At 37.5% G+C, this 22,270-nt stretch overlaps 1 protein-coding gene across 1 annotated transcript; it reads left to right on the top strand.

The window, feature by feature from the left end:
* Positions 1-3,088: 3,088 nt before the first annotated feature.
* On the top strand, positions 3,089-17,568 carry LOC308697433 (uncharacterized protein). The gene is made up of 3 exons (XM_081376660.1): positions 3,089-3,442; positions 6,229-6,495; positions 13,486-17,568. Exons 2-3 carry the CDS (start codon positions 6,438-6,440, stop codon positions 14,922-14,924), a joined length of 1,497 nt encoding a protein of 498 aa, XP_081232786.1. The 5' UTR covers positions 3,089-3,442; positions 6,229-6,437; the 3' UTR covers positions 14,925-17,568.
* The last annotated feature ends 4,702 nt before the right edge of the window (positions 17,569-22,270 follow it).

Below are 22,270 nucleotides of genomic sequence, written 5' to 3'. Positions count from 1 at the left end.
AACAGCAGGTGTTTGTTCATCACTAATGCTCAACAATCACTTGTATTCACTTAATTATCTCACTGCAACACTGTCTCAATGTTACTTTTTACTCTTTGTAGTGTGGATTTCCCTGTGGGGTTGAAAGGGTTAACAGTGTAAGATAAAAAGTCACACCCACAAAATGTATTTTAACAGTAAGAAACTGTAAGTTAATACAGGTTTATACTGGCAACACTGTTGCCAGTAGTTTACTGTAAAATCTTGTTTTTTGTGTCACCATTGTGCAGAAGAGTAGAGCCTGTGCTTCAGTCCAGAGAAGATCTATAAACATTGATGATTTGCTGCATGTTGCTTTATTTAACAGGCGGTGACTGTGTAGTTGCTGGTCCAGTGGAAATCTCTTTATTTACTAAAGTTTTGTTGTGGTTTCAAATGAAATAACTTCACAGTAATACTTTGCTCATGTTATTAATGCATTATACATTTTAGTTTAAAACATTTAAATGACAGTTGGTCAATTTAAGGTTTCTGCAAGTGAAATTAGTTAACTCGAGTTTTAGTGCATTTTTACAGTAACATACTGTAGATTACAGTAAAGAACTGCACAATTAACAGTAAAGTACTGGCAACAGTGTTGCCAGTATTTTACTGTAAAAAAACCCGGTAAGGTCTAACAGTGTGCACAAAATTATGATCTTACTCATGCTTTTCACTTTTCATATAATCAACATAGATTAAATTATTTATTTATTTATTTTATTTAAACATAAATATGAAACTCAATAGTTTTCTTTAAGTTACTTATTAAATTCAGGCAAGTGGTTGATAAAACATTGATTAAAATTAAGATACAATTCATACAAAACGAAATTCACTTTAAATACAGGTTTTCTACAAAAACAAACTTAATAAAGTGGTCAAAATCATGTCTCCACACAAAATTTTTATTTTATTTAATTTAAACATAAATATGAAACTAAATCGTTTTCATCCGTTCTCAACAGTTCTTCACTTCAGTTCTCAACAGTTCTCTTCTCTCAAGCGCGCATGAGGCAGATATAAATATATATATCCATGATATAGTCAAAATATGTCAAATATATCCATGGGAAAAGTAATGTTGCGCCGAATTGAAAAAGGAACTACGTTTCGTTATCCAAATTTTTAGTAGTAACGCATTACACTACTTTTTACCCGAAAAAGTAGTTACGTTACTGTAACGCGTTACTTTGTAACGCGTTACACACAACACTGATAACGTTAGCTAACAGGCGAGCTCCAGTAAGGACACGTAAGTTAAGTCTCTAAAGTGGATTTACATAGGCTAAACCATATAAGTAACTTACATCTTAAAGATGCTTATTTTAAATGTCTATTTACATCTGACAAGAAAATCTCACAACATGCAATAGACATCTGAGTGATGAATGTGTGCTATTATGTAGAATAAATCTATAAAGTAATAAACATAAGTTATCTATTTTATTTGTCCATTACTGTTGATAAATTGAGGAACATTTATGTTGGATAAAAAGGTTAAAACAACCTCAACTTGTAAATGTAGTGTTGAGTTCATAAATCACAGAGGTAATGTGAGTCTGGTCTGGATGTTACAGGGTCAGATGAACAAATGTGTGTTTATCCGGTGGAGAGTGGCTCATGAAGCTGAATGCCCATCAATGGCTTTGAGAAATGAATTACAACAACTATTAAAATATTAATTTGTAGTTTATTTTAATTATTGTAATTTCAAACAGAGCTATTACAGCACTTTTCTGATTCTTGATTTCTGTGCTTTGCTGCAGATCTTTTGTGGTGGAGCAGGACATGCAAGGAAAGATGATGGCGGCATTTGTGAAAAAAAAAAAGCGTTTTTGTCTTCTAAATAATGCTAAAATCAAATCACATTGTGCCGTTAAAATGACTGCTTTTGTGTTATGTTTGTGCATTTTTGTAGGATCTGAAATGTCAGCAGACTGGTGTGAGCACTGAGGATGAGGATGAAGAGCCCACAGCTGAATCCTGGAGATGGTGCCATGGATGTGTCCCTCCATCACTCCACCTGCCCTTATTGCTTTAGATTGTGAAGCACAACACATCACGCAACAACCTCAGGCACGAAGGAATGACTCACCTCTGGCGGTCAGCTGATTCATCAGAATAAAGCCGCAGAATGGGAACCGCTGTGTTGATGGTATGGATGGTTCAGCACCTGTATCCTACATACATGATTTGAATAAAGCTTTGTTTCATGTGTTGTATGTTCACTATATACACATCTAGAGTGTATTCATGCATAGCTATGTCATATGACATGCATTACATTTTGGTTGTTTTATTGAATTTTATAATTTTCAGTAAAAAGTAATATTAAGTATTGGTCAGCATTTATCGTTGTATGTTTTGGGGTGGGATAGCAATGCAATTCATTCTGGGGTAATAGTTTTTTTTATATTAATGATACTTAAATTTTTCCAGTATAAAATCAACAGTTTTCTCCAAAGGCGAATCTTTGCACTCTGCCCTTTGTGCAGACATTACAAACGCTGAAGAAAACGGTAGGGCTGTCAAGTTACTGATGTTATGAGGTGTAATATATGGGTTTGCATACATAATATGAGATTTTATACACAGGAAAAAAGAACCTACAAGGTTTAATATCTTAATATAGGCTATTTATTCTTAAATAATTAATTATAATACTTTTAAAAAATGCATTTTTATTTTTATTTTTAGGCCTAAGCGTGAGGGATGAAACGAGAGTTGAATTCAACAAGAAAAAGAGGAAAACAAAGCAGTTAGCCACTTTTGCTTGTGGATGAAAATGTTTGAATATAAAATAAAGAAAGTAACAACATATTCAAGAGATGACAATTTGGGGATTTCGTAATAAAAATAAATATATCGGATAAAAGGATAAAACGGTGGGTCACATTAGGGTTAAGAACTTAAATCAACCCTAAATGTAGCCTATTCACAAAATAAATGGGCAGCAGTTTCTTCAAAAAGACCACAAAATGAGCAAGTTTAATCAATATCAAGAGATGGATTAAGTAAACGTGTCGTTCAAATCTTTTAAGTTGTTGTGCTTGTGATAACGCGTCATAGGTCACATGATAACGTCAACATGGCAGATGTCCGGTTCGCATTCATACTCAACGAGATCTATAAAGTAGGCTACCTACTCTTTTAGCGCTCGTTAAGTACTTATTGAAATAAACCTACTCATTGAGTAGGCTATGCGGTTCGGAACGCAGCCAGTGTGTCGAACGTGTCCGAAAGAAACAGTTCTCGGTTCTGTACTGGTGATCCGAGGAGTCGGACCACTGTTCGGTAGTGCGCGCATGCTCAGTGTCACTTCTCTCAGCACAACGTGTGTCAGTTGGAGTTACTAGAGTAACATATACTCCGAAATATTGTTTATTTCGAGTCGGAGGGACTGTGTCAGGCATGTCCAAAAGTAAGTAACATTACTAACTTGTAGATCAGCGATGACGCAAGACGCGAACTGTTTTGAACGATTCAGTCGGATTTAAGTGTAGCTACTGGTCATTGAGTTCCGCGCCGAGAGGTGAAGAGGGCAGTTCTTGGTATTTCTCATATTTACACAACCATCACAGACACTTTATTCAGTTTGATTAGGCGACAGACTCATTTATGTATTGTTTTCATCGATCACAGCGCTACTTGTGCGTCTTTTCTAGCGTCTTCAGACTGAAATAAACATTTAGTGCAGCAGCAGCGAGCATGAGGAGAATATGTGGAGTTCATTCAGACCTGAGCGATTTTGTGTTCGTTTGTGTGATTGTCTCGATGTTTGGAGTGATAACTGATTCTGCATGTCAAGTAAGTCAAAGTTTGAGATCTGTCATTAGAATCGATCTTTAGTGTCATACTGGAACAGATACTGCTAAATAATGATGAGCCTACAATGAGCCACATGAGACAATACTCAATACTTAAATGTCAGTATTATACTCTTGAAACAATGTTGCTTTGTGGTAGCTGCTACTCTTTATTTATTTTTAAAAGTTGTATGATCATTTTCAGGTCTGCTTATACAAAATTGTAATATTTTAATTAGGGCTGGGCGATTTAAATCGCGATATTGTTATGCGCATCTCGTCAGTAAAGCCGGTTCCTTGATTAGTAGTAAATCACCATCACCTGCTTTCAGATGAAGCGGCATTTAGGGCTGAGGAGATAATTAAGTGATTAATTTAGTGATGATTGAGCATTATTGAAGACACCTGATGTTAACAAGCAGAATCACTGAAGCAGAAAATCACAAATTGTAAGTTACCATTGTGGTGATGGGTGTTTGCTTTAGTTGGGCTCTAGACCATTATGTGTTTACTTAAATTTATACTGTTGTTTGTCTGCTGTTATTGATTTATAACAGTTAAATGAACAAAGTAAAGTGTTATCATATAGCCTAGTGTTGGTTATGTTTTGACATAATCATGCTGTGATCTGAAAAATGAAACATATTAAAATAGTTTGGTTTACCCTTGTTAGCTGCAGTTTAGTGATTCTTCAGCCTATGATTATCAGTATTTTACTTATAATTCAAAATATTTAATAAACATTGTTCTGATCAAAAAGACATTCAGACATATTCATTTAAAACACAGATATCAATAATCAGCCTGTGAATCTCAACAATGGTGACAATAATAAAGCATGTTGCAGTGGCTGCCACCAATCACAACTCATTAATGGCTCCCATCATGCATTGCGGTATGAATACATTATGATCTGAATTGTCTATGTAATTTACTTTTCCTCATTGAATATTCTGCTCCTCACCATTGTTGAGATGCATAGACTGAATCTTGACATCTGTGTGTGCCTAAAAGAATGATTTTTTTTTTAAACAACTTTTAAGAAATCCTTTATATTATAACAAAAATTCTGGCCATTTATTCAGATTCACAGTTATGCAGTAACCAACAACATAAATCGAAGTCAGAAGGAAGGATTTTAATGAGTTCAGTGATCAAGTTCAAATGATGACTGCCATAATATAACCAACACCATCAGATCACTTTTTATTCTTTGTTCAACGGGCAGTTTTAACTCAGATACAACCGTCAAAGAAAATCTAAAGTACATAAAAAAAGGGTCAGAGCCCAACTAAAGCAACTACCCATCACAATAATGGTAACTTACAATTTGCGATTTTCTCCTTCAGCGATTCTACTTGTTAACATCAGGTGTCTTCAATAATGTTCAATCATCACTAAATTAATCACTTAGTTATCTCATTAACTTAAACACTCTTGAGTGTGGACTCATACACTCCCAGGAGTGTTAATTTAACACCGCTAATTTACTGGAGGTTTTGCTGTGTACAAAGAGCCGTAGTTAACTGACAAGCTGAGCCATATCGCATTAAATATCGCTGGCGATACGTCCGCGATATTCATGTGATTTGGCTCAGCTTGTCAGTTAACTACGGTTCTTTGTAGTAAATGCCGCTCCATCTGAAAGCAGGTGATGGTGATTTACTACTAATCAAGGAACCGGCTTTACTGACGAGATGCGCATAACAATATCGCGATTTAAATCGCCCAGCCCTAATTTTAATGATCTATGTCCTATTTTAGTAGCCTATGATGTTATCATGAACTAAACTATATTTAGATTAATTTGGATTTTGGACATATTATGCAACTGTAAACATTTATCAGAAGTGATTGATGAAGATGAGTGTGACACTCAGTGTCAGTATTGTTTTGTGTTATTGATGTTGTATGTCATATTGTGAGAAATAACAGTACTGTCTTTCAGTAGAGCTGTTTTATAGGCTTTTATCATGTATCCTGACTCAAATAATGTGTTTCTAACAGCAAACACTCAGAATAAAGTGAGATGATCTGCTGATGATCCTGAATGGCTTGTTGAATGAGTGTTGATAGTCTGAGGCTCATCAATATTAACAGATCTGATGAAAACACTCTTTATTTCATGACAATAGTTCCTGTTTTCACTTCATTTATTATGCTGATGTCTTCGGATCTCCTGTAAATTGACACTTAAAGCTCATTTCATTGGTGTGAACAGACTGAGGGTAGGCTATTTGTTGCTTACTATGTATATTTATTCTTTAGTCTTTATACGTTGAACTGTTTTTCTTACCATTATTTATATTTGGAATAATTTAATTACATTATTTATATTCTGTTACCAATTAGTATAAAACAAACTCGGCAACTGATAGATGTTTTTTTTTATTTTGGGCAGATCAGCTCCTCCCACTAAGATTTACCGTAATTGAAGCCCCTCCCACACCAATTACATCAACAGTGAATCTCCTCCCACTTGAGTGATTCTCCCAATTCTCCAATAAATGCTGGAATATTCCCATCAGCTACAAGTGAAGACGAGCATGAAAGCATCAGGAAGAGCTGAAATCTGCAAAGACTGAGTTCATTAAAGAGGACAGTGAGAACATGAGTGATCCAGAACCCTGCAGAATGAAACACACTGAAGATCCTGAAGAACAAAGAGGTTGGTGTTTATTCTTCATTCATTCATGATGCTGAAGAACATTCATGTTAGAAACACTATCACTTTGAGATAAACAGTTACACTATGAAATGGGTATAAAAGTTTCATTTTTGGTTTTCAAAATATGGTCAAAGCTTTTCATTTCATTTATATCTGGTTCACAAGTTTTCAAAATCAACTAAGTAACAGGGCTGAGTAACACATGTAGGAAACAGATAATTCTCAAAAATAGTTCATTTAAAACTAGTTAAAGCTGAGGTCAGTCCAGACCAGTGGTTCTCAAACTTTTTACACCAAGTACCACCTCAGAAAATATTTGGCTCTCCAAGTACCACCATAATGACCTATATGAAAATACAGTAGCGTAGTATGCCTAACTATTCAGCTACAGTTATGCACAGCTCAAAAATAAGGCAGCTTAATTTCTAATAAGAATATTTATTATTGTCAAACACTTTAAACATTGTAAAAACACAGTTTGAACATTAACACTGCCCTGTGCTGCTTACATACAGGTAAATACAAAACTTAAATAATGATTAAATTCAAATGTATTGCGCCTAAAAGTGAAATAAAAACTGTAGCCTACTGTACTTAAAATTTTAATTAAAAAAAACACAGGGTGTGTATGCATATTTAACCTTTTTAAACGTACATTTAAAATATTCTGGCTGACCCCTGTGAGTTTTTCAAGGCAATCATTTAGAACTGATCACTTTATTGTTTCCATGGTGACGCGTCATTGCTTGTCTTGTGACACACCGCAGCCACAATAGCGCTGAATGACTAATGATCTGCTTTTATTTCATTTTTTATTCAAAATATTCACAAATTTGTTAGCTATGGCATGAAATATTTGGATTGTCAAATATATGCAAGTGGAAGTGTTATGTTGTTTAAACACCTTTAAAACGATCGCGTTAGTTGAGCTAACGTTATGCGCCGTCATGTTAGTTTGTGCCACTGTTCAGAGAATCGGATCTGTTGGATTTACAGCACGTGAATTCATCCACTTCTCCCGAAATACATGAAAGTAAGTGGCCGGTGAACTGGGAGAAGAATAGAGTTAACTTTAAAGTTTAAAGTTATTTACACAATGTGTAACTTACACAATCTGATATGAATAAAACGTGTCGTCTAATTCGCTTTTGGCTAAGCCACACCCTAAAATGTTGATTGACTAATCACAGCGCAGCCAAGAACGAGCTCCGACAGAGGTCCGACACTTTTTCACAGCGCTCCATTGACTTTAACGCAGGCGTCTCATATTTTTGGTCCCGGCAGGCTATTACCGTCGTAGTTTTATCAAAAATATGGTTAAACGTTGTGCCTGGGGCATTTGTAACACAGATACGCGTTTCCCAGAGAGGTTGGAGGGGGGTGTCCGTTTTTTTCCCCTTCCCAAAACCGAAGTCAAATCCTGACAAGTGTCGTCTTTGGATTAAACTGTGTGTGTGGACGTCCTCACAGTAAGCTAAACTCCTCAAGGATCAACAAGCGCTGTGAAGTTATACTAGTTAGACAGTTTTAGGTTATGATTTCGGTTCTCTACCCTAATTAATGAAGAATCAAGGTCCTAGTAGCAAACAAGCTTAGCGATAGTTTAGTTATCACGTAAGTTAAGTCAGGATTGTATGTTTTGACTAGCGGCTGGATGTTAGCTAACTTTGTTATTCAAGATACAAACACATAACGTTAACGTTATCCTATCTTGAATAAAAATTATCTTGAATAACAAAGTTAGCTAAAACAAACAGCATAAAACTGTCTAACTAGTATAACTTCACAGTAGGGCTGGGTGATTTAAATCGCGATATTGTTATGCGCATCTCATCAGTAAAGCCGGTTCCTTGATTAGTAGTAAATCACCATCACCTGCTTTCAGATGGAGCGGCATTTACTACAAAGAGCCGTAGTTAACTGACAAGCTGAGCCAAATCACATGAATATCGCGGACGTATCGCCAGCGATATTTAATGCGATATGGCTCAGCTTGTCAGTTAACTACGGCTCTTTGTACACAGCAAAACCTCCAGTAAATTAGCGGTGTTAAATTAACACTCCTGGGAGTGTATGAGTCCACACTCAAGAGTGTTTAAGTTAATGAGATAACTAAGTGATTAATTTAGTGATGATTGAACATTATTGAAGACACCTGATGTTAACAAGTAGAATCGCTGAAGGAGAAAATCGCAAATTGTAAGTTACCATTATTGTGATGGGTAGTTGCTTTAGTTGGGCTCTGACCCTTTTTTATGTACTTTAGATTTTCTTTGGCGGTTGTATCTGAGTTAAAACTGACCGTTGAACAAAGAATAAAAAGTGATCTGATGGTGTTGGTTATATTATGACAATCATCATTTGAACTTGATCACTGAACTCATTCAAATCCTTCTTTCTGACTTCGATTTATGTTGTTGGTTACTGCATAACTGTGAATCTGAATAAATGGCCAGAATTTTTGTTAAAAGGATTTCTTAAAAGTTGTTTAAAAAAATCATTCTTTTAGGCACACACAGATGTCAAGATTCAGTCTATGCATCTCAACAATGGTGAGGAGCAGAATATTCAATGAGGAAAAGTAAATTACATAGACAATTCAGAACATAATGTATTCATACCGCAATGCATGATGGGAGCCATTAATGAGTTGTGATTGGTGGCAGCCACTGCAACATGCTTTATTATTGTCACCATTGTTGAGATTCACAGGCTGATTATTGATATCTGTGTTTTAAATGAATATGTCTGAATGTCTTTTTGATCAGAACAATGTTTATTAAATATTTTGAATTATAAGTAAAGTTCTGATAATCATATTAGGCTGAAGAATCACTAAACTGCAGCTAACAAGTTAAACCAAATTATTTTAATATGTTTCATTTTTCAGAATACAGTTTGATTATGTCATAACATAACCAACACTAGGCTATATGATAACACTTTACTTTGTTCATTTAACTGTTATAAATCAATAACAGCAGACAAACAACATTATAAATTTAAATAAACACATAATGGTCTAGAGCCCAACTACAGCAAACACCCATCACCACAATGGTAACTTACAATTTGTGATTTTCTTATTCAGTGATTCTGCTTGTTAACATCAGGTGTCTTCAATAATGCTCAATCATCACTAAATTAATCACTTAATTATCTCCTCAGCCCTAAATGCCGCTTCATCTGAAAGCAGGTTATGGCGATTTACTACTAATCAAGGAACCGGCTTTACTGACGAGATGCGCATAACAATATCGCGATTTAAATCGCCCAGCCCTACTTCACAGTAAGGTTAAAAGCAAAATTTACCTTAGAGCACACAAAAGTGCGCTTGTTGATCCTTGAGGAGTTTAGCTATTTTTAATAAAACTATGAAGGTAATAGCCTGCCGAGACCAAAAATATGAGACGCCTGCGTTAAAGTCAATGGAGCGCTGTGAAAAAGTGTCGGAGCTCGTTCTTGGCTGCGCTGTGATTGGTCAATCTACATTCTAGGGTGTGGCTTAGCCAAAGGCGAATTATAATGGAAATGATTATTTCCGCTTCCATAGACATCAGTGTGTATTTTACAAATTCTAAATGTATTTTTTTTATACTTATGTGAATTTAAATGCCTGAAACCTAAAATAAACATTATGTGGTTAAAAACACTGAATAATTGTGATATTTGACAGCGCCTGAGTGGCGCGCGTCCATCTCTGGCTCAGCGCTAGCCAACTGCGAAAGCACGATTTGAATTTAGCAGTTGATAACCTGATGCACTGGCCGTTCTACTCACACCGGTGTAATCGTATCGTACGCTGCAGGGACCAGCCAAGACTGATCACACAATAGACCGTAAAAGATCACACCGGTTTGATCTTATGTGCGAAATTCAGCGATTACTCTGCGTACCACTAGACGGAGCCACAGTACACGTACCACAGTTTGAGAACCACTGGTCTAGACTTTCAGTATATGACATTTACAGACACTGTCATGATATGTCACTCTGCTGTGTATTTTTTACAAAGATAATTCAATGTATAAAAAAATGATACAACCCAAACCCAAAAGTTAGAACGTGTTTTAAATTTGAATAAAAAGAAAGCTAATAGACATTCATATCACTTGAGCCAATATTTTATTCGCAATAGAACATAGACAATGTTTAAACTGAGAAATTTTACAATTTAATGCACAAAATGAGCTCATTTCAATTTTGATGCTGGCTACAGGTCTCAAAATAGTTTAGACCGGGACATGTTTACCATAGTGTAGCAAAACAGTTTGAAGATGTCTGGGCATCAAGGTTATGAGTTGCTGGAGTTTTGGTGTTGGAATTTGGTCCCATTCTTGCCTTGTATAGGTTTCCAGCTGCTGAAGAGTTTGTGGTAGTCTTTGACGTATTTTTTGTTTAATGATGCGCCAAATGTTCTCTAATGATCTGGACTGCAGGCACCCGGACTCTTCTAAAATGAAGCCATGTTGTTGTAATACCTGCAGTCTGTGGTTTGCCCTGATCATGTTACTGACCTGATATCAATTAACTTAATTTGTTGCTAGATGTTCTCCCAGCTGAATCTTTTGAAAATGCCTTGCTTTTTCAGCCATTTGTTGACCCCGTCCCAACTTTTTTGAGACCTGTAGCAGGCATCAAATTTGAAATGAGCTCATAAAAGTGGATAAAAGTGTAATATTTTTCAGTTTAAACATTTGATTTGTTATCTATGTTCTATTGTTAATAAAAAATTGGATCATGTGATTTGAAATTCTTTAAGTCTTCATTTTATTCAAATTTAAAAAACGTCCCAACTTTTCAGGAATTCGGGTTGTAATTAATCCAAAATATAATAATATACAATCTGCTTGACCGGACTGCAAAAAGTTTGTGTTCTTGTAATTCAACTAAGAGGCCACTGTGTGACGTTTCTGTGGCAAGCAGAGCGGGAACCAGAGCCGGCCCGTCCATTAGGCGACATAGGCGGTCGCCTAGGGCCCCGCCTTGCCTAGGGGGCCCCTGTATCTAACAAATATTATATTTTATTAATCGTTAATTAAGCATTATTTTGAGAATTCACTCAGGTGCGTGCATCTCACGTTTAACAATCAAATTTGCCCGACATTGCATGGACCTGACTAATCATGATACAGTTCACAGAGACGGTGAGTATCTAATAAATTACCCAGACCTACAACATACATAAAAAGGATAGCTCTGTATAGTTCAAACATGACAAATGTCCGAAAAAGATAATAAATACATAACAATAGAACGAATAAAATACGAAAACATAAGAAATATACATAGTAGCTCGTCACATGCTAATTTGCATAATACCGCCCGAAATATAGTGGGAGACCTCGAGTACCGTAATTATCACAGTATTCACACATACGGATTCCACCACACTTCTCTCCAAAATGCTCACGTTTTAGAAACAAGAGACTTTTTTTTTTTTTGTGGTGCTCTTACCCTTTAGTAATGCTTAATTTCTTAGGCCTATATGAGGCATTTTGCATGACAGAAAATGTGATGTCAAAAATGAAATACCAAATATTATAATCTCTATGGTAATATCGACTTCACATATTTGGATTGCCTCTTGTCTGTCATAACGTCACGAAGTCTCGTCAGAGTCGTAGTCATACAGCAATGCTATTTTTAGTAAATTGAAATAATAATATGTTAAACTGTGGTAGAAATGGCATCCAAACGCCATCTTTCTGGAGCTGAAAAAAGGAAGAGGAGAATGGTTGAGGAATAAAGACAAGCTCAAAGTAAAGGTGTGTTCTTCTGACTTCTATAAATAGTGCGTTATTTATTGCTGTATTATTAGTTTTACTAATAAATGTAACAATGCCCATGATCGCAGTCGCAGACAGACAGACATGGAAAAATTGGGCCACATTCAGCGTGTTAAGAATTATCTACCCATGCATTTTGTATAGATTTTAATCCTCTGATGAAGTTATCGTAGTTTTTTTAAATTAAGGTGGACCATCTCAGACCTCAAAATGGCCGTTTTACCCCTTTTGATAGGCTATTTATGCAATTAATTTATATTAACTGTCTCTTTTTCTGCAATTTCTCAACTGAGAATAATGGTCATTAATAATCACTATTATAATTTTGAGCAAAATAATTGTGATTATCAGTTCCATTATTATCATGCAGTCCTAACCCACCCCATCCATTCTCCCTTCCCGCTAAAAACAGGTTTCTCCCTCTTTCCAAATTAATATTTAAACATTTCTAAATAATACAAAACATTTTTATTATTGCGATCATCAGTAAAAAGTTAAAATGTAGTAGCCTACTGCATTTCTAGTCATTATGCATAATTACTACTGCATTTACAAAAATACCTTTAATTTATGCTTTATTTTATATGCTTTATTTTTTATGTGTGCTGTCTGTCTTTTATGTACTAGGCTAGGGCTATGCTAAAAATCTCTTAGTTTCTTAGTGTTTTTTCATATGTACGTTGAATGTTACACTTTTATAAACTTATATATTGAGCCATCTATAGCCTAATTTATATATATAATATATATATATATATATATATATATATATATATATATATATATATTAATTTATGTACAATTCATACATTTTATTTCATTTATTTGAGTTTCATGTAAATATTTTTTTCATTTTTGAATGCTACACTTAATACACATTTACAAACTTAAATATTGAAATTGTCGTATCATGTGCTATCTCTTCCTTCATAAAATTGTTATGAGAGTTTTTTACTCCAGTGGGGCCAATTTTCATGATCTTGCCTAGGGCCCCACAACCCCACGGGCCGGCACTGGCGGGAACTGAATTCGCCAAACTCAAACTCGAACTGAAACACAGGGAAATTCGCATTATTTAAATTTATTTAATTAATGTATTTTTTAAAAACAGCAAAATGGTAATATTTTATAGCAGTTGTCTACTTTAATGTCTTTTTCTTGTATTATTTTGATGAATAATAATATTTTTCTTTGATTTCAGACCTGATGGAAGAGAGCGAGGAGAGTGAAGAACTGAGTGAAGTGGAGGAGGAGAGTGAAGAACTGAATGAAGTGAAGGAGGGGAGTGAAGAACTGAGTGAAGTGAAGGAGGAGAGTGAAGAACTGAGTGAAGTAAAGGAGGAGAGTGAAGAACTGAGTGAAGTGAAGGAGGAGAGTGAAGAACTGAGTGAAGTGAAGGAGAGAGAAGAACTGAGTGAAGAGAAGAAGGAGAGTGAAGAACTGAGTGAAGTGAAGGAGGAGAGTGAAGAACTGAGTGAAGTGGAGGAGGAGAGTGAAGAACTGAGTGAAGTGAAGGAGGAGAGTGAAGAACTGAGTGAAGTGGAGGAGGAGAGTGAGGAACTGAGTGAAGTGGAGGAGGAGAGTGAAGAACTGAGTGAAGTGAAGGAGGAGAGTGAAGAACTGAGTGAAGTGAAGGAGGAGAGTGAAGAACTGAGTGAAGTGAAGAAGGAGAGTGAAGAACTGAGTGAAGTGGAGGAGGAGAGTGAAGAACTGAGTGAAGTGGAGGAGGAGAGTGAGGAACTGAGTGAAGTGGAGGAGGAGAGTGAAGAACTGAGTGAAGTGGAGGAGGAACATCATGTCAAACCTGGAGAGAAACCTTTGAGACGCTCAAAGGCTAAACAGACATTTTTAAAGAAAAGAAGAGCCAAGAAATCTACAACCTGCACTCAGTGTGGAAAGAGTTTCACACGCAAATATAATCTTGAGCGTCACATGAGAGTTCACACCGGAGAGAAGCCATTCACATGTGATCAGTGTGGAAAGAGATTCCCAAGCAAACAACATCTTGAGATTCACATGAGAGTTCACACTGGAGAAAAGCCGCATGCATGCGATCAGTGCGGGAAGAGTTTTGCACATTCATCAAGCCTTAAGAGTCATATGATGATCCACACCGGAGAGAAGCTGTTCACATGTGATCAATGTGAAAAAACATTTCGTAGGGCAACAGCCCTGAAGACACACCTGACAGTTCATACGAAGGAGAAGCCACATTCATGTTCTGTGTGTGGAAAGAGTTTTTCACTGCTGCACTATTTACATAGACATGAAAAAATACACTCTGATGTGAGAGAGTACATGTGCTTTGAGTGTGAGAAGACTTTTATTACAGCGAGCTGTTTAAAACTGCACCAGAGGATTCACACTGGAGAAAAACCTTACAAGTGTTCACACTGTGACAAGAGATTCAGTCTGTCATCACATCTGAAATCACATAAGAGGATCCACAGCAGAGAAAAACCTTACAAGTGTTCTCATTGTGACAAGAGATTTAGTCTGTCATCAAATCTGAAAACACATGAGAGAATTCACACTGGAGAAAAACCTTACAAGTGTTCACACTGTGACAAGAGATTCAGCCAGTCATCACATCTGAAAAGACATGAGAGAATCCACAGCGGAGAGAAGCTGCACACGTAGGGCTGGATGATAAAACGATAACGATAATTATAGCAATATAATTTTTCTCGATAAAACAATATCAAGAGTTCGATAAATGTTCGATAAAGTTTATGCACCAAAAGCGGAACGAAACTCATTTGAACCACACGCGACACATGGACCATTTATCCACTCGGCTCAAAGTCCAAACGGCAGCGCAGCGCGAGCTCACGAGAGCAGATGCGTTTACTCTGATCGGTCACGAGACCCATTGAGAAGCGCTTGAATCCAGCGAAGAACACAAACGTCTCATTGATTTAAACCAGTTTAAAGGCAGATGAAACAGTTACGTTACTGTAACGTTAGCCTAGTAATATTAACTGCACCATGAAATGTGGGATATACACTCACCTAAAGGATTATTAGGAACACCTGTTCAATATCTCATTAATGCAATTATCTAATCAACCAATCACATGACAGTTGCTTCAATGCATTTAGGGGTGTGGTCCTGGTCAAGACAATCTCCTGAACTCCAAACTGAATGTCAGAATGGGAAAGAAAGGTGATTTAAGCAATTTTGAGCGTGGCATGGTTGTTGGTGCCAGACGGGCCGGTCTGAGTATTTCACAATCTGCTCAGTTACTGGGATTTTCACGGTGAGCCATTTCTAGGGTTTACAAAGAATGGCATGAAAAGGGAAAAACATCCAGTATGCGGCAGTCCTGTGGGCGAAAATGCCTTGTTGATGCTAGAGGTCAGAGGAGAATGGGCCAAATGATTCAAGCTGATAGAAGAGCAACTTTGACTGAAATAACCACTCCTTACAACCGAGGTATGCAGCAAAGCATTTGTGAAGCCACAACACGCACAACCTTGAGGCGGATGGGCTACAACAGCAGAAGACCCCACCGGGTACCACTCATCTCCACTACAAATAGGAAAAAGAGGCTACAATTTGCACGAGCTCACCAAAATTGGACAGTTGAAGACTGGAAAAATGTTGCCTGGTCTGATGAGTCTCGATTTCTGTTGAGACATTCAGATGGTAGAGTCAGAATTTGGCATAAACAGAATGAGAACATGGATCCATCATGCCTTGTTACCACTGTGCAGGCTGGTGGTGGTGGTGTAATGGTGTGGGGGATGTTTTCTTGGCACACTTTAGGCCCCTTAGTGCCAATAGGGCATCGTTTAAATGCCACGGCCTACCTGAGCATTGTTTCTGACCATATTCATCCCTTTATGACCACAATGTACCCATCCTCTGATGGCTACTTCCAGCAGGGAAATGCACCATGTCACAAAGCTCGAATCATTTCAAATTGGTTTCTTGAACATGACAATGAGTTCACTGTACTAAAATGGCCCCCACAGTCACCAGATCTCAACCCAATAGATGAATATAAATCAGCTTTGTGTTTCTGACATATGCTTGTTATTATTAATTTCATCAATTAGTTGGTGCAGCCCTAGTTCATTTAAGTTGGTTTTGATCATTAAAAACAATAGAAGAGAAATTGTTTGTTACTGTGGCTTCAACAAAATCTGATTATCCATGTTATACTGTGCGATTTGAAGATCTTGTGTTACTGGATGTCACTGTTAAGGGGTCCGTTCTTCGTACGTCGCTAACTCAGTTAGCTGGATTTGATTGTTGAAGATTTTGCATGATCTTGGATTGTTTGTTTCTTCGACGCTCATCTTGGACTTGCTGTCATAGCAACAGGTCCGTAAGCTTAAACCTGCTCGGAGCCGCTTATTTCATGTAAACAAGATTAGATTGCGGCTTTATATGATACGGGAAGTCCTTTAGCGCAGCACGATAGTGTACTTTTTAATAGATATCGTTTTTCTCGTGACTCGTGAGTAGTGTTGTCACGGTACCAAAATTTCAGTATTCGGTACCGATACCAGTGAAAATCCACGGTTCTCGGTACCAATTTCGGTACCAAACCAAAGTTTAATTTAGACTAAATTTACCAGTAAAAATTCATGGTTCTCGGCACCAAAGCAAAACACAAAAACATGCTAGCTGAACAACACACTATTTTTATTAATAAAGTTAAACAATGCCATTCTTTATAGAACGTGAGAGTGTAATTTACATCATTCATTTGTTGGAACCACACATCGTATATTTGACTCTGATATCTGAGTCTGGCTTTAACTACTGCACAAACTGTGCATTATTATCTTTGCAAGTCCCTTATGGAACAAAAATATATGGGAATATACTGCAAAATAATGCAATATATTATTGTAACGGTCACCAGCTGGAGTGCCCTTCGAGAGCCACCAGAGGGCACGCCACACCAGACTATTATATTTCACTCACAAACTACATTTCCCAGAACTCACTGCCCGGACTCATCAAAACTCATTATCACATTCTCCTGTGTCTTGTTATCTTGTTTAGTTCACCCCATATAAGCCTGGTTCACCCCATCACTCACTGCAAAGTTTTGTATGTTGTTGCATTGCATTTCCTAGCGTTTTTCCCTGGTTTCATGTCTCTTGGTTTTTGGATTTCTTGCCTGTTCCCTGGATTACTCTTTTGCCTCTGACCCCTGCCTGTTTTGATTTTTTGTTTGTTTGGACTGCCTTCCTGTGTTTGACCCTCTGCTTGTGTTGATTACGATTCTGGATTATGCCTTCTAATAAAGCTGCAATTGGATCTCAACCTTTGTGTCTCGGAGCAGTTTGTGACAGAAAACTTTGCCAAACCAAGATCCACCAGTGACGACCAACCATGAATCCAGGAGCACAGATTATGTGTCTCTGTCAGGGAGACTGACCCATAGAGGAATACGTGAAGACAAATGAAGACAAAAATAGCATTACATGTAATATTAAAAATGTGTTATCATTTATTGTGTACTTATATTGCACATACATGTTCCCAGATAAATGTGAATGTATGTTCACACAATGAGTTACAACGGATTTCTAGTTCCCAGCATGCTTTGCTTCTGACTGTTAAAGGGGTCATATAATGTCATTTTTGTACAAGCTAATATGATTCTTTAGGGTCTAAATTAAAAGTTTGTAATATACTTTAATTAACAATTCTCATTAGTATTGTAAGAAAACACTAATTTTACCTGGTCAAAAACAGCTCTGTTTTCAGCACGCCGTTTAAGTGCATGTGTCTTTCAGTGTTGGGCAAGTTACTTAAAAAAAGTAATTAGTTATAGTTACTAGTTACTTCTCACAAAAAGTAACTGCGTTAGTAACTGAATTACATCATTACAAAAGTAACTAATTACCGGGTAAAGTAACTATTGCGTTACTTTAAAAAAAAAAAGTGTAAATATAAGAAATTTCTTGGATACCCCAATATGAAATGTTAAATGAATTAAATAGACACTAAATAGAACATGCTTCTTAAGAAATGTACCAAAAATAAATAAATTGTCATAGAAAATATAGCCTTCTTACACATACACTAGTGCATATCATTAAAATGATAAAACTCACACACCTTTACAACTGGTAGACTGTATTGCCTACTTGAAGTATTTTCTTCCTCACAATATTAAGTTTAACAAAAAGTGCTCTCAATATAATACTGAACAATGTACCAACATAAATAATAATAATAAAATATAATCTTTTGGGGCTTTATTTTTATAACCTACAGAGAACGTCATCATCAGAGGTTAGCCAAATTCTAGTCGTGTTAACAACCGGTCAAACAAATAGCCATGTTTGAACGTTCCCTGCAGGTTATTTTGGAGTTTATGTTAGGCCATATAAACTAATTAAAACATTGCATATGATACCAATATGCTACAGAGATTATTCTAATGCTGAAATGTGTAATTTATTTATAAAGTAAAGTATTCAAGTATTTATGCTCGTTGTTCGGACACATTCGGTCTCTGTCGCGCACTGTCGAGCGCGTTCTCGGACACACTCGGTCTCTCTCGCGCACTGTCGAGCGCTTTCTCGGGCACACTCGGTCTCTCTCGCGCACTGTCGAGCGCTTTCTCAGACACACTCGGTCTCTCTCGCGCACTGTCGAGCGCTTTCTCGGACACACTCGGTCTCTCTCGCGCATTGTCGAGCGCTTTCTCGGATAACGGTCTCTCTCTCGCACTGTCGAGCACGTGGACACACTCAGTCTCTCTCGCGCACTGTCGAGCGCGCTGGCTTAGAGAGAGCCTACTCGGATGAAAACCGCTTCAGTGAGCTCAATTATAGTAACGCCGCATTTTTATTGACAGTAACGGCAACGGCGTTGTAACGGAGGAAACAGTAATTAGTTTGATTACTCGTTACTGACAAAAATAACGCCGTTAGTAACGCCGTTTATTTATAACGCCGTTATTCCCATCACTGGTGTCTTTAAATGATAATGAGCTTTGATCACCCCGCCCCTCTGCTCTGTGTGTACACCATTTGTAACACAATAACCATAACGCATTGTTTATTATAAACATGGGATTATGAATTATATTGAGAATGTCATACATAGAAAACATGCCGTAATGTACCTTGAGTGTAAAAATAGCTGCATTCATTGTGAAGCGTGCTAGTGATTTGCAAAGATTAATATAAATATAAAGGTTAATAAAACGTTACACTCACTACTTCTTCTGGAGGTGCAGCAGGAACATGAATAGTTGGTACCGATCCTTTTTTCAGGAGAAGCTTCTTAGCAAAACCAGCTTTATACCGACCCTCATTTGTAAAGCAGTCTGGTGTGTGAAATGATTTGCGCATACATGAAAGCATTGACGTTGATCGTGGGGAATATTCCCTTCGAAAACAAACTCAGCCACTGCGTCTTCAGCTGTACGGATTTAGGAACGACTGCTGTGTTCGTTATTACACCCAAGAACAGAACACCACAATCGTTTAGACGCCATTCTACTCAGTGCTCCAGCTATCAACAATGAACAATGTTATTTTGAGTGTTTTGGTCAATATTAATATAGTTGGTGATATTTTAGTGATTAATGTTCTATTATTTTTGGATATTAAAATGTTCCCTGCGTGAGTGCGTCAAGAAGTACGTATGGAATCAATCCAGTGGCGAGACGGAACGTCATAGGCGGGTGACGTCATCGAACAGGAAACTATAAAGCACACCAGAAAACACAAACGCGCTAGCTTCTGTGACTTTAGCAAGCGCTCTGTGTGTGAATCACACACACACACACACACACACACATATATATATATATATATATATATATATATATATATATATATATATATATTGTTTTATGGTGCTTAATTTAAAGGGGCCATGTGTAAAAATTGAGGTAAAAATATCCCAAAAATGAGCTACACAGATCAAAAGAATGAGAAGAAATAAGGGCGATGATGTCATTAAAAAAATGTCAAGCTATAGTGTTGCAGAGATATCAACCTTAATTAGCATTAGCATTACTAGCCACGGCCCGACAGGTGTCATAATACCAGTTTCGGCCATGGGAGGCGGTATACGGGCAACATAACCACCAGCCAAACATGCAACACACAAATAACTCGCACGGCTTGTGGGCGTACTTGAACCTGATGTCAATCGTGTGGAAAGTACAGCCCACTACTACATTTCAGTTCAGGGAAGAGAGCGGAAGGATGGCTGAAGCCCTTGGCAAGAGACCCCTACCACCACACAAATAAAATACAAGCACAAATAAAATCAGATAAGAAAAGGAGCCGAACCCGAGTAAACATCGGCACTGCATTCCATCGCTGGAGACAACTGATGGACATGAAAGAAATTAGGTTCGACTCCGAACTTGCAACATTTCTTTTGGATTGGCAAGTAAGATGCTGTTAGTATTTCGCTAGAAGTTTGTTTTATATGTTTGTGTAGTTTTTTCGGGAAGTTAACATAGAAATGTATTTAAGGCTGTTCGATAAACGTGCTAATGTTAGCGATGGCTAACCGTAGCTGCGTTTGATAATTAGCTCTAACTTACCCACAGATCCGATCCGTTTTTCACCTGTTATCTAACAGAGCCTGTCTACCAAGCTGATGCTAAAATGTAACATTACCTAAGAAGCTTGAAATGTCTTCGATGATAATGAACCCCAAATAGACGCACCCAGGGTCCAAAACTAACACCCGCCAAGCGCCATATGCGGGTAGATTTTCTGTTTGGCGAGTAAATCTCAAAAGGCTATCCGCCACACTGGCTGGTGAACGTTCATGCCAAAATATGACATTTTAAGCGCACAAGCGCTCTTCTGCCTCTAAGAACTAGCAGAGAGAGCGAGCCCCGGACGCGCGCGCGCACTCACTCACTATATTCAGAGCGGTCAAGTTTCCCCATACTTTTTGAAAAGCGTCCTTGACAGGGCGGCAAGAGCTTCTTTGCAGCTCAAGTCGGCGGCGGTGTATACAGTTTTAGTAACGCTCTATCTGTTGACGGTGCTGAGGAAAAAGCTCCCGCCACTGGAAGAAGCTGTCGCCGCTCATTTGTGTCCTCCTGCGCACCCATCAAAGCCGTGCAGAACGTCTTCAGCACTTACGGATCGCGCATACTCCGCCGCTGGCCAGGCTGCTTCTGCTTTACACACCTTGGACGCACGAAACGTAACGGAAAACATTGCAAGGTGTAATGAGACCGAATGTTTTTTGGTGACTAATGATAACTTAGCTAGAAGTGGTATTGCTAATGAAAATCAAACTTGATATATGCGGCTAAATTAGCTTCAGGCGGGCAGCATAACGTAACACTCTAAATAGATGTTGTCCCTATTTTCACTTGTATATGTGCAGCTAAGAATGTAGGGGCGGAGCATAGAGACTATGCCGTTTCTCGTTTGTAACTCTAGAGTAGACCAATTCACTTTCTGGAGGTATACTGCCCCCATCTGGTATGGAATGTGGAGTATGACTTGATTTTTTTTTGCCAGACATGACACATGGCCCCTTTAACCCCTTGTTAGGGTCTTAAATATAGACACCTTCTACCTTATTTTGTTTATTCTCAGGTTAGGTAAAGTCAGTCGAATTCGTTCTAAACAATATAGTATATAAAAAGTATATAAATTTCCATAATTACAATTCAGTCGAAAGACTGCTCCGTGGTTTAGTTCAGCTCAATATTTGGTAAAACAGAGACTTATGGCAGGCGAGCTTCTTAATTTCAATTAAATGTAATTTTTATTAAAGGGGTCATATAATGGTACATGCACTTTTACAAGTTGATTGCACTGAAATGTCTGTTGGCAGTGCCTGTACACAACCATCCTATCATGATTAAAATCCATCCAGTGATTTTGTTTTAATCTCCTTATATGTTTGACCATCTATGAAATCAAGCCGTTCGATATTGTGACGTCATAAGATCGTACGCCCCTCCCGCAATTGTGATTGACAGCTGTGTTGCAACACAAGACCCGCCCTGAGTGAGCTGTAT

Source organism: Scardinius erythrophthalmus, assembly GCF_964197995.2.
Source record: "Scardinius erythrophthalmus genome assembly, chromosome: 1".
NCBI lineage: Eukaryota > Metazoa > Chordata > Actinopteri > Cypriniformes > Leuciscidae > Scardinius > Scardinius erythrophthalmus.
The sequence above is the reverse complement of the archived record's forward strand: the minus strand, read 5'-3'. Positions and strand labels throughout refer to the sequence as shown.

Excerpts from the sequence above, each read along its gene's own strand:
- LOC308697433 (XM_081376660.1), top strand. The coding sequence starts at position 6,438 with ATGAGTGATCCAGAACCCTGCAGAATGAAACACACTGAAGATCCTGAA. Across the intron at positions 6,496-13,485 it reads AGATCCTGAAGAACAAAGAG|ACCTGATGGAAGAGAGCGAG; the intron begins GTTGGTGTTTAT and ends CTTTGATTTCAG.